Source organism: Bombina bombina, chromosome 3, assembly GCF_027579735.1.
Source record: "Bombina bombina isolate aBomBom1 chromosome 3, aBomBom1.pri, whole genome shotgun sequence".
NCBI lineage: Eukaryota > Metazoa > Chordata > Amphibia > Anura > Bombinatoridae > Bombina > Bombina bombina.
In genome coordinates this window covers 538804792-538819043 of record NC_069501.1, presented here as the reverse complement: position 1 = coordinate 538819043, position 14252 = coordinate 538804792, and the positions used below count along the sequence as shown (strand labels likewise).

The window sequence follows — 14252 nt, the reverse complement described above, 5'->3', positions numbered from 1 at the left end:
ACGTCCTATTTATGAAGTCATGTAAACGTTTTGTCACTAAGTAATATGAATATTAACATGAGTATTACCCTGTTTTGTAAGCATGATCCCAGTCGCTGTTAAATCACTGCATCAGGCTTACCTCAAATACACAAGGCTCTGTCAGCATTTTCTAGAACTTATTCATCTCTCTAGAAATAAAAATACTAAACATACCTCAAAGCAGGTAATCTGCAGACCGTTCCCCCAACTGAAGTTGTCCCATACTCTTCAGTTATGTGTGAGAACAGCAATGGACCTTAGTTACAAACCGCTAAGATCATAAAACCTCCAGGCAGAATTCTACTTCTAATTTCTGCCTGAGAGCAAAACAATACAACGCCGGTACCGTTTAAAAATAACAAAACTTTTGATTGAAGGTAAAACTACACTAAGTCACCACATATCTCTTGATACTTCCTATCTTGTCGAGAGTTGCAAGAGAATGACTGGGGGTGGCAGTTAGGGGAGGAGCTATATAGACAGCTCTGCTGTGGGTGTCCTCTTGCAACTTCCTGTTGGGAAGGAGACTATCCCACAAGTAATGGATGAACCCGTGGACTGGATACACCTTACAAGAGAAATTAGATTTGGATGCTTGAACGGACTTTGGATTAGAAGGTACTGCCTCATTGGCAGAGTCCACGGTGGAACAGATGACATGTCCACCAGGTCTGCATACCAAGTCCTGCGTGGCCACACAGGCGCTATCAGAATCACTGAAGCTCTCTCCTGCTTGATTCTGGCAACCAGACGTGGGAGGAGAGGAAACGGTGGAAATACATAAGCCAGATTGAAGGACCAGGGCACTGCTAGAGCATCTATCAGTACCGCCTGGGGATCCCGGGACCTGGACCCGTAACGCTGAAGTTTGGCGTTCTGTCGGGACGCCATCAGATCCAATTCTAGTGTGCCCCATAGCTGAGTCAGCTGGGCAAATACCTCCGGATGGAGCTCCCACTCCCCCGGATAAAAAGTCTGACGATTTAGGAAATCCGCCTCCCAGTTCTCTACCCCTGGGATATGGATTCCTGAGAGATGGCAAGAGTGATCCTCCGCCCATCGGATAATTTTGGTTACCTCCATCATTGCTAGAGAACTCAAGTGTTCCTCCTTGATGATTGATATAGGCTACAGTCGTGATGTTGTCCGACTGAAATCTGATGAATTTTGCCACAGCTAGCTGAGGCCACGCCTGAAGCGCATTGAATATCACTCTCAGTTCTAGAATGTTTATCGGGAGGAGAGATTCCTCCCGAGACCAACCACCAGACAAGAGAATCTCTGGTCTCTTGGTCCAGATGCAGTTGAGGCGATAAATCTGCATAATCCCCATTCCACTGTTTGAGCATGCATAGTTGCAGTGGTCTAAGGTGTAGGCGGGCATAAGGAACTATGTCCATTGCCGCTACCATAAGTCCGATTACCTCCATACACTGAGCCACTGATGGCCGAGGAATGAAATGAAGAGCTTGGCAAGCGATTAAAAGTTTTGATTTTCTGACCTCCATCAGAAATATTTTCATTTCCACCGAGTCTATCAGAGTCCCTAGGAAGGAAACTCTTGTGAGAGGGAAGAGAGAACCCTTTTTTATGTTCACCTTCCACCCGTGAGATCTCAGAAAAGCCAACACGATGTCCGTGTGAGACTTGGCTAGCTTGAAAGTCGACGCCTGAATTAAGATGTCGTCTAGATAAGGAGCCACTGCTACACCCCGCGGTCTTAGAACCGCCAAAAGGGACCCTAGCACCTTTGTGAAAATTCTGGGAGCCGTGGCCAACCCGAAGGGAAGGGCCACAAACTGGTAATGCCTGTCCAGAAAGGCGAATCTGAGGAATTGATGATGATCTCTGTGAATAGGGATGTGTAGATACGCATCCTTTAAGTCCACGGTAGTCGTATATTGACCCTCCTGGATCAGAGGAAGAATAGTCCCTATCTTGAAAGATGGTACTCTGAGGAATTTGTTTAGAATTTTGAGATCCAAGATTGGTCTGAAAGATCCCTCTTTTTTGGGAACCACAAACAGGTTGGAGTAAAATCCTAGCCCTTGTTCCGCTCTTGGAACTGGGCGAATCACTCCCATGGTATGTAGGTCTTCTACACAGCATAAGAATGCCTCTCTCTTTGTCTGGTTTGCAGACAATTGAGAAATGTGAAATCTCCCCCTTGGGGGGGGGGCTTTGAAGTCCAGAAGATATCCTTGGGACACAATTTCTAAAGCCCAGGAATCGTGAACATCTCTTGCCCAAGCAAAGAGAGAGAGTCTGCCCCCTACTAGATCCGGTCCCAGATCTTAGAGGCAGCAGCAGGCTTCTTGGCCTGTTTACCTTTGTTCCAAGCCTGGTTAGGTCTCCAGACTGACTTGGATTGGACAGAATTCCCCTCTTGCTATGCTGCAGGGGAAGCTGAAGCGGGACCACCCTCTAAGTTCCGAAAGGAACGAAAATTTTGTTTAGTCCTCATCTTATTTGTTTTATCCTGAGGGAGGGCATGGCCTTTCCCTCAAGTGATGTCTGAAATAATTTCTTACAGTGCAGGCCCGAATAGGGTCTTTCCATTGAAAGGGATGTTCAACAATTTAGATTTTGATGACACAACAGCAGACCAGGATCTGTAATGAAAGAATTAGCCAACTTAAGGGCCTTAATTCTATCCATAATATCCTCTAATGGAGTTTCCACCTGGAGAGCCTCTTCTAGAGCCTCAAACCAGAAAGCAGCTGCAGTAGTTACAGGAACAATGCATGCAATAGGTTGGAGAAGAAAACCTTGATGAACAAAAATTTTCTTTAGGAGACCCTCTAATTTTTTATCCATAGGATCTTTGAAAGCACAACTGTCTTCGATAGGTATAGTTGTACGCTTAGCAATAGTAGAAATAGCTCCCTCCACCTTAGGAACAGTCTGCCACGAGTCCTGTATGGTGTCAGATATGGGAAACATTTTCTTAAAAACAGGAGGGGGAGCGAACGGAATACCTGGTCTATCCCACTCTTTAGTAACAATAGTCACAATCCTCTTAGGGACTGGAAAAGCATCAGTGTAAACAGGAACCTCTAAGTATTTGTCCATTTTAAACAATTTCTCTGGGACCACTATAGGGTCACAATCATCTAGAGTAGCCAATACCTCCTTGAGCAATAAGCGGAGGTGTTCAAGCTTAAATTTAAAGGCCGTCATATCAGAATCTGTCTGAGGGAGCGTCTTTCCTGAATCAGAAATCTCTCCCTCAGATAACAAATCCCTTACCCCTACTTCAGAACATTGTGAGGGTATATCGGATACGGCTACTAAAGCGTCAGATGGCTCAGCATTTGTTCTTAACCCAGAGCTGACACGCTTTCCTTGTAAACCAGGCAGTTTAGAAAAAACCTTTGTGAGGGTTGTATTCATAACTGTGGCCATGTCTTGTAAAGTAAATGAATTAGATGCACTAGAGGTACTTGGCATCACTTGTTCGGGTGTTACTGGTTGTGACACTTGGGGAGAGCTAGATGCTAAACCCTAATTTCCTTCTGAGAATCATCTATTGCAATATTTTTAAGTGCTAAAATATGCTCTTTATAATTTATAGACATATCAGTGCAAGTGGGACACATTCTAAGAGGGGGTTCCACAATGGCTTCTAAACACATAGAACAAGGATTCTCCTTGGTGTCATACATGTTAAACAGGCTAGTAATGTAACAAACAAGCTTGGAAAACACTTTAATCAAAGTAAATAACATTTTAAACAAAAACGGTACTGTGCCTTTAAGAGAAAAAAAGCTGCACAAACTCTGCAAAACAGTGTAAAAAAGCAGTAAACACAACAAAATATTTACAGTAGCATCATAAAGCCTTAGTAACTTTGCACAACTATACAAATAAACAATTAACCCCTTAATGTAAAAACCGGATTGAAAAAACTTAAAAACCGGCAAAATAACGTTCAGCACCTTGCCACAGGTCTGCTGTGGCGCCTACCTGCCCTTTAGGAACGATTTGTGGGGGGGAAAAACCTCTTTACAGCCCTCAAATACAGCAGGAATCTCTGGAGAAGTAGCTGGATTCTTCTGAGGTAAATAAACTGTGCAACTGAAAATAGGCCCCTCCCACCTCACTCAATGTTATGGGGCATAAAAAACACCACAGAGTGTTTCTTAAACTAGCCATGTGGGTTAATAACCCTTAAACAAGCCACAAAGACCCCTTAAAGTCCCTCAAAAAACGTTTTATTTGTAACTAAACCAAAACGTTTTTTCCTATTAGTGTCACCAGTAACTATGATCCCTTTATGCAAGCTTGGATTCCTCTTTTACTGAATACAGCTTACCTTTCCCTCATGGGGATATTGCCAGCCTTTTCTAGAAATAACACAGTCTGTCTAGAAAAAAATAGACTGAACATACCTTAATGCAGTTTAGCCTGCAAACTGTTCCCCCAACTGAAGTTTTCCTGTACTCTTCAGCCCTTGTGAGAACAGCAGTGGATCTTAGTTACAAAAACAAAATTTATGCTTACCTGATAAATTTATTTCTCTTGTGGTGTATCCAGTCCTCGGATTCATCCATTACTTGTGGGATATTCTCCTTCCCAACAGGAAGCTGCAAGAGGATCACCCACAGCAGAGCTGTCTATATAGCTCCTCCCCTAACTGCCACTCCCAGTCATTCGAACGAAGACAAGCAAGAGAAAGGAGAAACTATAGGGTGCAGTGGTGACTGTAGTTTAAAAATAAAAAACACCTGCCTTAAAATGACAGGGCGAGCCGTGGACTTGATACACCACAAGAGAAATAAATTTATCAGGTAAGCATAAATTTTGTTTTCTCTTGTAAGGTGTATCCAGTCCACAGATTCATCCATTACTTGTGGGATACCAATACCAAAGCTATAGGACACGGATGAAGGGAGGGACAAGGCAGGCGCTTAAACGGAAGGCACCACTGCCAGTAAGACCTTTCTCCCAAAAATAGCCTCCGAAGAAGCAAAAGTATCAAATTTGTAGAATTTAGAAAAAGTATGAAGCAAAGACCAAGTCGCCGCCTTACAAATCTGTTCAACAGAAGCCTCATTTTTAAAAGCCCATGTGGAAGCCACCGCTCTAGTGGAATGAGCAGTAATTCTTTCAGGAGGCTGCTGGCCAGCAATCTCATAAGCTAAGCGGATTATACTTCTTAACCAAAAGGAAATAGAAGTTGCTGAAGCCTTTTGGCTTTTCTTCTGTCCAGAGTAGACAACAAAAATACAGATGTTTGAAGAAAATCTTTAGTAGCTTGTAAATAAAACTTTAAAGCACGAACCCCGTCAAGATTGTGTAATAGACGTTTCTTTTTTGAAGAAGGATTAGGACACAGTGACGGAACAACAATCTCCTGATTGATATCCTTATTAGATACCACCTTAGGAAGAAACCCAGGTTTGGTACGCAAAACTACCTTATCTGCATGGAAGATCAGATAAAGGGATCACACTGCAAGGCAGATAACTCTGAAACTCTTCGAGCCAAAGAGATAGCTACCAAAAACAGAACTTTCCAAGATAAAAGCTTGATATCTATGGAATGCAGAGGTTCAAATGGAACCCCTTGAAGAACTTTAAGAACTAAATTTAAACTCCATGGCGGAGCAACAGGTTTAAACAAAGGCTTGATTCTAACTAAAGCCTGACAAAACGCCTGAACGTCTGGAACATCCACCAGACGCTTGTGCGAAAGAATAGACAGAGCAGAAATCTGTCCCTTTAAGGAACTAGCTGACAATCCCTTCTCCAATCCTTCTTGGAGAAAAGATAATATCCTGGGAATCCTGACTTTACTCCATGAGTAACCCTTGGATTCACACCAATGAAGATATTTACACCATATCTTATGATAGATTTTCCTGGTGAAAGGCTTTCGAGCCTGAATTAAGGTATCAATGACCGATTCGGAGAAACCACGTTTTGATAAAATCAAGCGTTCAATCTCCAAGCAGTCAGACGTAGAGAAATTAGATTTGGATGGTTGAAAGGACTCTGAAGTAGAATTTCCTGCCTCAGTGGTAGAGTCCATGGTGGAAGGGATGACATGTCCACCAGATCTGCATACCAAGTCCTGCGTGGCCACGCAGGTGCTATCAAAATCACCGAAGCTCTCTCCTGCTTGATCTTGGCAATCAGACGAGGGAGCAGAGGAAACGGTGGAAACACATAAGCCAGGTTGAAAGACCAAGGCGCTGCTAGAGCATCTATCAGCGCTGCCTTGGGATCCCTGGACCTGGATCCGTAACAAGGAAGCTTGGTGTTCTGACGAGACGCCATGAGATCCAGTTCTGGTTTGCCCCAAAGTTGAATCAACTGTGCAAACACCTCCGGATGGAGTTCCCACTCCCCCGGATGAAAAGTCTGTCGACTTAGAAAATCCGCCTCCCAGTTCTCTACTCCTGGGATATGGATAGCTGATAGATGGCAAGAGTGAACCACTGCCCATAGAATTATTTTTGAAACCTCCAACATTGCTAGGGAACTCCTTGTTCCCCCTTGATGGTTGATGTAGGCTACAGTTGTGATGTTGTCCGACTGAAATCTGATGAACCTGACCGCAGCTAGCTGAGGCCAAGCCTGAAGAGCATTGAATATCGCTCTTAGTTCCAGAATGTTAATCGGAAGGAGTGTCTCCTCCTCAGTCCACAAGCCCTGAGCCTTCAGGGAGTTCCAGACTGCACCCCAGCCCAGAAGGCTGGCATCTGTCGTTACTATTGTCCAATCTGGCCTGCGGAAGGTCATACCCTTGGACAGATGGACCAGAGATAACCACCAGAAGAGTATCCCTGGTCTCTTGATCCAGATTTAGTAGAGGGGACAAATCCGTGTAATCCCCATTCCACTGACTGAGCATGCAGAGTTGCAGCGGTCTGAGATGTAGGCGGGCAAACGGCACTATGTCCATTGCCGCTACCATTAAGCCGATTACTTCCATACACTGAGCCACTGAAGGGCGAGAAGTAGAATAAAGAACACGGCAGGAATTTAGAAGTTTTGACAACCTGGCCTCTGTCAGGTAAATCTTCATTTCTACAGAATCTATCAGAGTTCCTAGGAAGGAAACTCTTGTGAGAGGGGATAGAGAACTTTTTTCTTCGTTCACTTTCCACCCATGTGACCACAGAAATGTCAGAACAAAGTCTGTATGGGACCTGGCGATTTGAAAATTCGACGCCTGTATTAGAATGTCGTCTAGGTAAGGGGCTACTGCTATACCCCACGGCCTTAGGACCGCTAGGAGTGACCCCTTTCCGTAGCTAACCCAAAGGGAAGAGCCACAAACTGGTAATGCCTGTCTAGGAAGGCGAACCTGAGAAACCGATGATGATCTCTGTGTATCGGAATGTGCAGAGAAGCATCCTTTAAGTCCACGGTACTCATATATTGACCCTCCTGGATCGTAGGTAGGATGGTTCGAATAGTCTCCATCTTGAAGGATGGGACCCTGAGAAATTTGTTTAGGATCTTGAGATCTAAGATTGGTCTGAAGGTTCCCTCTTTCTTGGGAACCACAAACAGATTTGAATAGAAGCCTTGCCCCTGTTCCTCCTTTGGAACTGGTTGGATCACTCCCATAACTAGGAGGTCTTGAACACAATGTAAGAATGCCTCTCTCTTTATCTGGTGTGCAGATAATTGTGAGAGATGAAATCTTCCTTTTGGGGAAGAAGCTTTGAAGTCCAGAAGATATCCCTGGGACACAATTTCCAATGCCCAGGGATCCTGGACATCTCTTGCCCAAGCCTGGGCGAAGAGAGAAAGTCTGCCCCCTACTAGATCCGTTACCGGATCGGGGGCTGATCTTTCATGCTGTTTTAGAGGCAGCAGCAGGTTTTTTGGCCTGCTTTCCTTTGTTCCAAGTCTGGTTAGGTCTCCAGACCGGTTTGGACTGGGCAAAATTTCCCTCTTGCTTTGTGTTAGAGGAAGTTGAAGCTGCGCCACTCTTGAAGTTTCGAAAGGCACGAAAATTAGACTGTTTGGTCCTTAATTTGTTGGACCTATCCTGAGGAAGGGCGTGACCTTTTCCTCCAGTAATATCAGAAATGATCTCCTTCAGTCCAGGCCCGAATAGGGTCTGCCCTTTGAAGGGAATGTTGAGAAGCTTAGACTTTGAAGTAACGTCAGCTGACCAGGATTTAAGCCATAGCGCCCTACGCGCCTGAATAGCAAAACCTGAGTTCTTAGCCGTTAGTTTGGTTAAATGAACAACGGCGTCAGAAACAAATGAATTGGCTAGCTTAAAGGCTTTAAGCTTGTCAAGGATATCATCCAATGGGGTTTCTACCTGTAGAGCCTCTTCTAAAGACTCAAACCAGAAGGCCGTCTAATTTCTGTCTGAGGTAAAAAAACAGTACAATGCCGGCACCGTTTAAAAATAACAAACTTTTGATTGAAGATAAACTACATTAATTCACCACATCTCTCTAGCTACTTCCCTTGTCGAGAGCTGCAAGAGAATGACTGGGAGTGGCAGTTAGGGGAGGAGCTATATAGACAGCTCTGCTGTGGGTGATCCTCTTGCAGCTTCCTGTTGGGAAGGAGAATATCCCACAAGTAATGGATGAATCCGTGGACTGGATACACCTTACAAGAGAAATGCTAAGATCATCATCCTCCTTGCAGAAATCTTCATCCCTTTTCTGCCAGAGAGTAAATAGTACACACCGGTACCATTTAAAATAACAAACTTTTGCTTGAGAAAATAAAAACTAACATTTTTGTCACCACACTCACTTTGCCCTTTCTAGCAGTTAGGCAGAGAGAGAGAGAGAATGACTGGGGGTGGAGCTAAGGAAGGAGCTATATAGACAGCTCTGCTGTGGTGCTCTCTCTGCCACTTCCTGTAGGGAAGGAGAATATCCCATAAGTATGGATGAATCCGTGGACTCGATACATCTTACAAGAGAAATTAAAAAAGCAAATTGTTCCTGCTCTTTTACTGCTATACTTACCTTTTCTCTCATTCAAGTCGCTCTCAAGTCAGTGTGTGTGTATATATATATATATATATATATATATATATATATACTGTATATATATACACATACATATACATATATATATATATATATATATATATATATATATATATATATATATATATATATATATATATATATATATATATACATACACACACATAGATATACATACTACATTTCTTAAACTCTCTGATTCAGTCAAGTGTATAGTCAATGTTAAACTTTGCACTACAGTAATCCGTACAGACTGATTTAGCTTATGAGTGAAATTCCCAAGTTTACTTTATTTGAATAAAGTGGCAGTCTAATCACGTGACAACTTTATTTGGTTATTATTTTCATATCTATTTAATAAAAAAATAATAAATTGTACATAACTCATTTGTTTCAGGTCGCTGCTGCCTTTGATCGAACTTACCCTGGTTTACACAACTTTACATCATGTGAGAAGGAGATAAATTAAGTATATACACTGTGCCAAATGGCACATCATTTTATTAAGAGGACTTCATTTGTTATGGTTTAAAAAAAATAAAAAAATTACTGCACAATAAAGGTGTTTCAACATATGCAAAAAGGGGGTGTGGTGTGGGCCGGTGATGGGTGGGATCAGAGGCGAGTAACATTTTGGCCTGGCTATTGGCTTAGGACTTGGAGTTTTGCGCCCTGATATAGCATATGTTCAAGTAAAACTAAAACATAATACATAATAACTGGAACCTGATAGATACAGTGTGAAAGTACTGTCAAGAGGGAATATATCTTATTATGAGACCACTAAGTTTACAGTCTTAATAGAAGAGAGCCAAGCACAATACAGCAGTTGTACCCGTACTTTAGATCCCCCTATATCTGGGTTCTAAGTATACAAGCATCCATCATCCTCAACATTAATAGGGTAATAAAGCTATTAAAAGGGACACTGAACCCACATTTTTTCTTTCCTGATTCAGATAGAGCATGACATTTTAAACAACTTTCTAATTTACTCCTATTATCAAATTTTCTTTATTCTCTTGGTATCTTTATTTGAAATGCAAGAATATAAGTTTAGATGCTGGCCCATTTTTGGTGAACAACCTGGGTTTTCCTTCCTGATTGGTGTATAAATTCATCCACCAATAAAATTGTGCTGTCCAGAGTCCTGAACCCAAAAAAAAAAGCTTAGATGCCTTATTTTTCAAATAAAGATAGCAAGAGAACGAAGAAAAATTGATAATAGGAGTAAATTAGTAAATTGCATGCTCTATCTGAATCACCAAAGAAAAAAATTTGGGTTCAGTGTTCATTTTACATGGGCAGAGCCTGACAGTGCTCTGTGATGGCTGCATTTGGCTGAGGCTCCGTTGGAGCTAAAGGAGTGCTTAAACTACATGTAGGTGCCTACTGACCCCGCAGACCAGCTATACTACACCTTAGAAGTCACAGAGGTATTAGCAGAGTGAATGACTCCGGTAACAGCGAAGGGAGAACATTAAATAAACTGCCAAGACAGCAACAACCCACGTGGCAGTTATAGCCGCAACAAAAAACTTAAATCCCATGTGAAAACAGAGCAAAAACCCGACGGTGAATGAGAACCGAGGACTAAAACGCTTGAGACACTTGCCTATAAGCATCATTGGTGCCATAAAAATTCTATAGACCAGACCGTGAGTACAACTTGGGGCTTATGCAGGGAAGCCATTCGGTGAATTTAGACGATAAACACATTCTGTGTCACTTGTGCTGATCACAGCATGCTACAAATAACAAAACTTTCTTAACACCACCAATCTACTGGTCCATGCCTCTAACCACTGCTTTTGCATACAATGAGCATATTGGTCAAAACTATATGGTTTTTATATTCACTTGTCCACCTACAGATTGTACAACACCGCAACAGAAATGATTTCTTTTTTTTAAATGTATACTTGTCACAACTCCCCTAGAGGATGATAAATTCGGAGAACTTTATTCCATGATTAGCAGGGTGGCAATCTGACTCTGCAGTCTCTGGATACAACTTTACAGTTAATGTATTTGTCCCTCTATAATAATATATATTTTATCTAACTGATCAAATTACAAAACCAAATTAAGCAAAACAATTTTCTAAAAATCCATATGACTGCATGTGTGTTCAGGTTTGGAAAGGTTGTATAAATTTCAGGCAAATGCGATACCGATGGTAAAGCCGCCACAGATATATGCGAGATAGAACTGCCATCTAGTGGTGAATTTGTGGATCTCTCTCTAATGTCTTAACTAACAAGGAAAACAGAAATATTGCTGAACATGTCGGTAAAGAAATCCACTAAACCTGAAAAGACAGGGAGATCTATTTTTATGAATTTATACTTCAAATTCACTAAACTAGATAAGAGAATTTCCCAATTTTTTCAGACTAGACTATGGGGGGGAGAGCACCCAATCTCTGAGACTTTTATCAGGCCGCAAGACTAGCACAAACCTCTATACTGCATAAGAGGAAGGAGATCATCAGATGGACCACTATAGAATCAGATATGGGGGGGGGATTTACTAACAAAGGAAGATATAATTTGGAGACCATATACCACAACACCTCAACAGAACACTCAGTTTCCATTTTAAATTTAACAATGCAGCAGTGGTCTATGCTGACAAACTTTAAAGTTACTCCCCAATAACTCTTTGAAACTTCCTTTGAAATATATATGCCCTTATTATCAAACACAACAATAGGGAAATGGGAGCATAAGAAATTGAACAGAGAGGCAATCATAGTAGAAAGGAGTAAAATACTGACATTAATTTGATTAAGAGAAAACCTAAACACTTTAGGATTACATTGCTATGTATATCTACAATTGGCATCTGCCATTAAAGATTACACTTCTGATATTAAAGGGCCACTGTAAGTAAATATTTTCTATGCCTGTTACTAACTAACTACCCCAAATACGCTTTTTATCAATAGCATTTCATTAACATATCTCTACCGTATATCAGAAATCTTGTCTGCAAATTTAATTGTTTTCCAAACCCACTCCGTGGGTATCCTTTGCTCTGTACCAACCCGTTTACAATACCTAGGTTTCAAAATGGCGCTTTAAACACAAAGTTATTGGTTTAAGTATTTTGAACATGCAGTGCTGAAAATAGTGGGCAGGATAACGTGACATCATCGGCGAATAAAAGATATAACTTTTAGAACGTTATGAAACTTCGTTTTGGAGAAAATATAGGTCAGTAGGTTTTAATTAATGTTTATTATTAACTTTAATATGTTAGTTGTTTGGCTTAAAAATTATAACAGAAAGTAATCCTTTAAGATGAGAGCAGCAACTACACTTTAAATCTTCTGTAGCTCTAAATATAGACCTAAGAAAACAATTACACAACTATACTTGGCACTTGAGTGGTGACAAATCAGGCCTATTAATTAGATGGGAGAAAGAGCTGAGGACTAAATATTACTCTGAAAAGTGGAATGACATTTTTATAACTCATACAGAGCACTAATTAGTGCAGATTTGAGGGAAAATACTATTAAAACAACCTTCAGATGGTATCTCACACCCGTAATCACCTCGCAGACAAAACAAATAACTCAAAATGATGCTATAGAGGCTGTGGATCGGAGGGTACTTATATACATATGTGGTTGGGATGTTTAGAGATTGCAGCTATCTGGACTAGACTCTGCCTAACTAAGCAGAATTTTAAATGAAACTTATTTTTTACAGCTCTACTACAAATAAACAAAGTTCAACACTCACATTAACCAGTTTATTAGAATAGCTTGCACTGCCACAAGAATTTGTATTGCAAGACAATGGAAGGAGGGAGCTCCCAGGTGGGATGAGATAGTGAGTAAAATCAGTTTTTTTTATAAGATGTCAGAATAAGCAGCATGGCTCCAAAACAATACAGAAAACTTTCAAAAGATATGGGTTTTATTGGATTTTACAAGATAACCAATGACTCCCTACGTACAATAATTACAGTCCTTTAGAAAGAGGTTTTCAGATGTAGTACTTTTAAGTATTCTTAGGCTTCTGTGCAATTCTAGATTTCAAGATACAACTTAGGAAATAAGACTATTTATTTAAGAATACATTTAGCCACCAATCAGGAAGCGCTACCCAGGTGCTGCACCAAAAATGGGCCGGCTACCAAGCTTTACATTCCTGCTTTTCAAATAAAGATACCAAGAGAACAAATAAATATTGATTATAGGAGTAAATTAGAAAGTTGGCTAAAAATTGTATCCTCCATCCGAATCACTAATAAAAAAAATGGGTTTAATATCCCTTTAAAGAACATTTTATATGTTATTTAATTTCTTGACCTCTTTTGTATACTGACACATTTAGAATTTAATAAAAACTATTTCAACATTAATATCAAGCTCCTCTATGAAAATATAACACACCACAAACTGACTAGAATAAAAATATGCATTTCAGGCAGCACTATAAGTCACAGTAACTAGGAATCAAGTGGTTTTGCTTGGGAAAGCGCATGGTTAACAAAGCTAAATAAATAGTAATGTGAGCAAGTCATACATAACAGAGAATTTGTGATATTTTAAGAGACATTGTTTCAGTATAGCCTGTTAACCATATGATCTATGTTCTCTGATCTATATGAGATTATTTGAAATGTATTTAACAAAACAAAACCACACTATTGTCAATTGCAACCTTCACTTATACTTTCTAACTGTATTATAAATATTAGATGTTTATTCATTCATATGGGAATGAACACATTCATATCAGAACCTAAAACTGACCTTTATGATGTCCTGCACAGTGGGGTAGGCCAATGGTACTCCTACCACCCTCATTGCTGCTCCATTTCCAAATGACCCTTTTCCATTAAACTGCTCCTTAGCAGGAGAAAACACATTAACATACTGTCCACATCCCAGTTTCTTAAATACAACTACGACAGCCATCCCATATCCTCGATCTGGGTCTGTGAGATACTCATTGGTAAACCTTGAATTTAAAAAAAAAAAAAATGCATGTGAAATAAAATATAGTATTTAAATACAGTTTATTAATACAAGTTGTTTGGGTTTATTCACTTTGAAAACTACTGCATGTGAGCTAGTAAAAAAGAAAATTTATGCTTACCTGATAAATTTATTTCTTTTTTGACACGATGAGTCCACGGATCATCTTAATTACTAATGGGATATTCACCACCTGGTCAGCAGGAGGAGGCAAAGAGCACCACAGCAAAGCTGTTAAATAGCTCCTCCCTTCCC

General features: G+C 40.6%; 1 protein-coding gene across 1 annotated transcript in view; it reads right to left on the bottom strand.

The window, feature by feature from the left end:
* ADPRS (ADP-ribosylserine hydrolase) overlaps nucleotides 1-14252 on the bottom strand; it is a 73604-nt gene that overhangs the window by 33959 nt on the left and 25393 nt on the right. The window contains exon 3 of the mRNA XM_053705361.1: nucleotides 13773-13980. Coding sequence (XP_053561336.1) covers nucleotides 13773-13980 — 208 coding nt within the window. The remainder of the gene's footprint in view (nucleotides 1-13772; nucleotides 13981-14252) is intronic.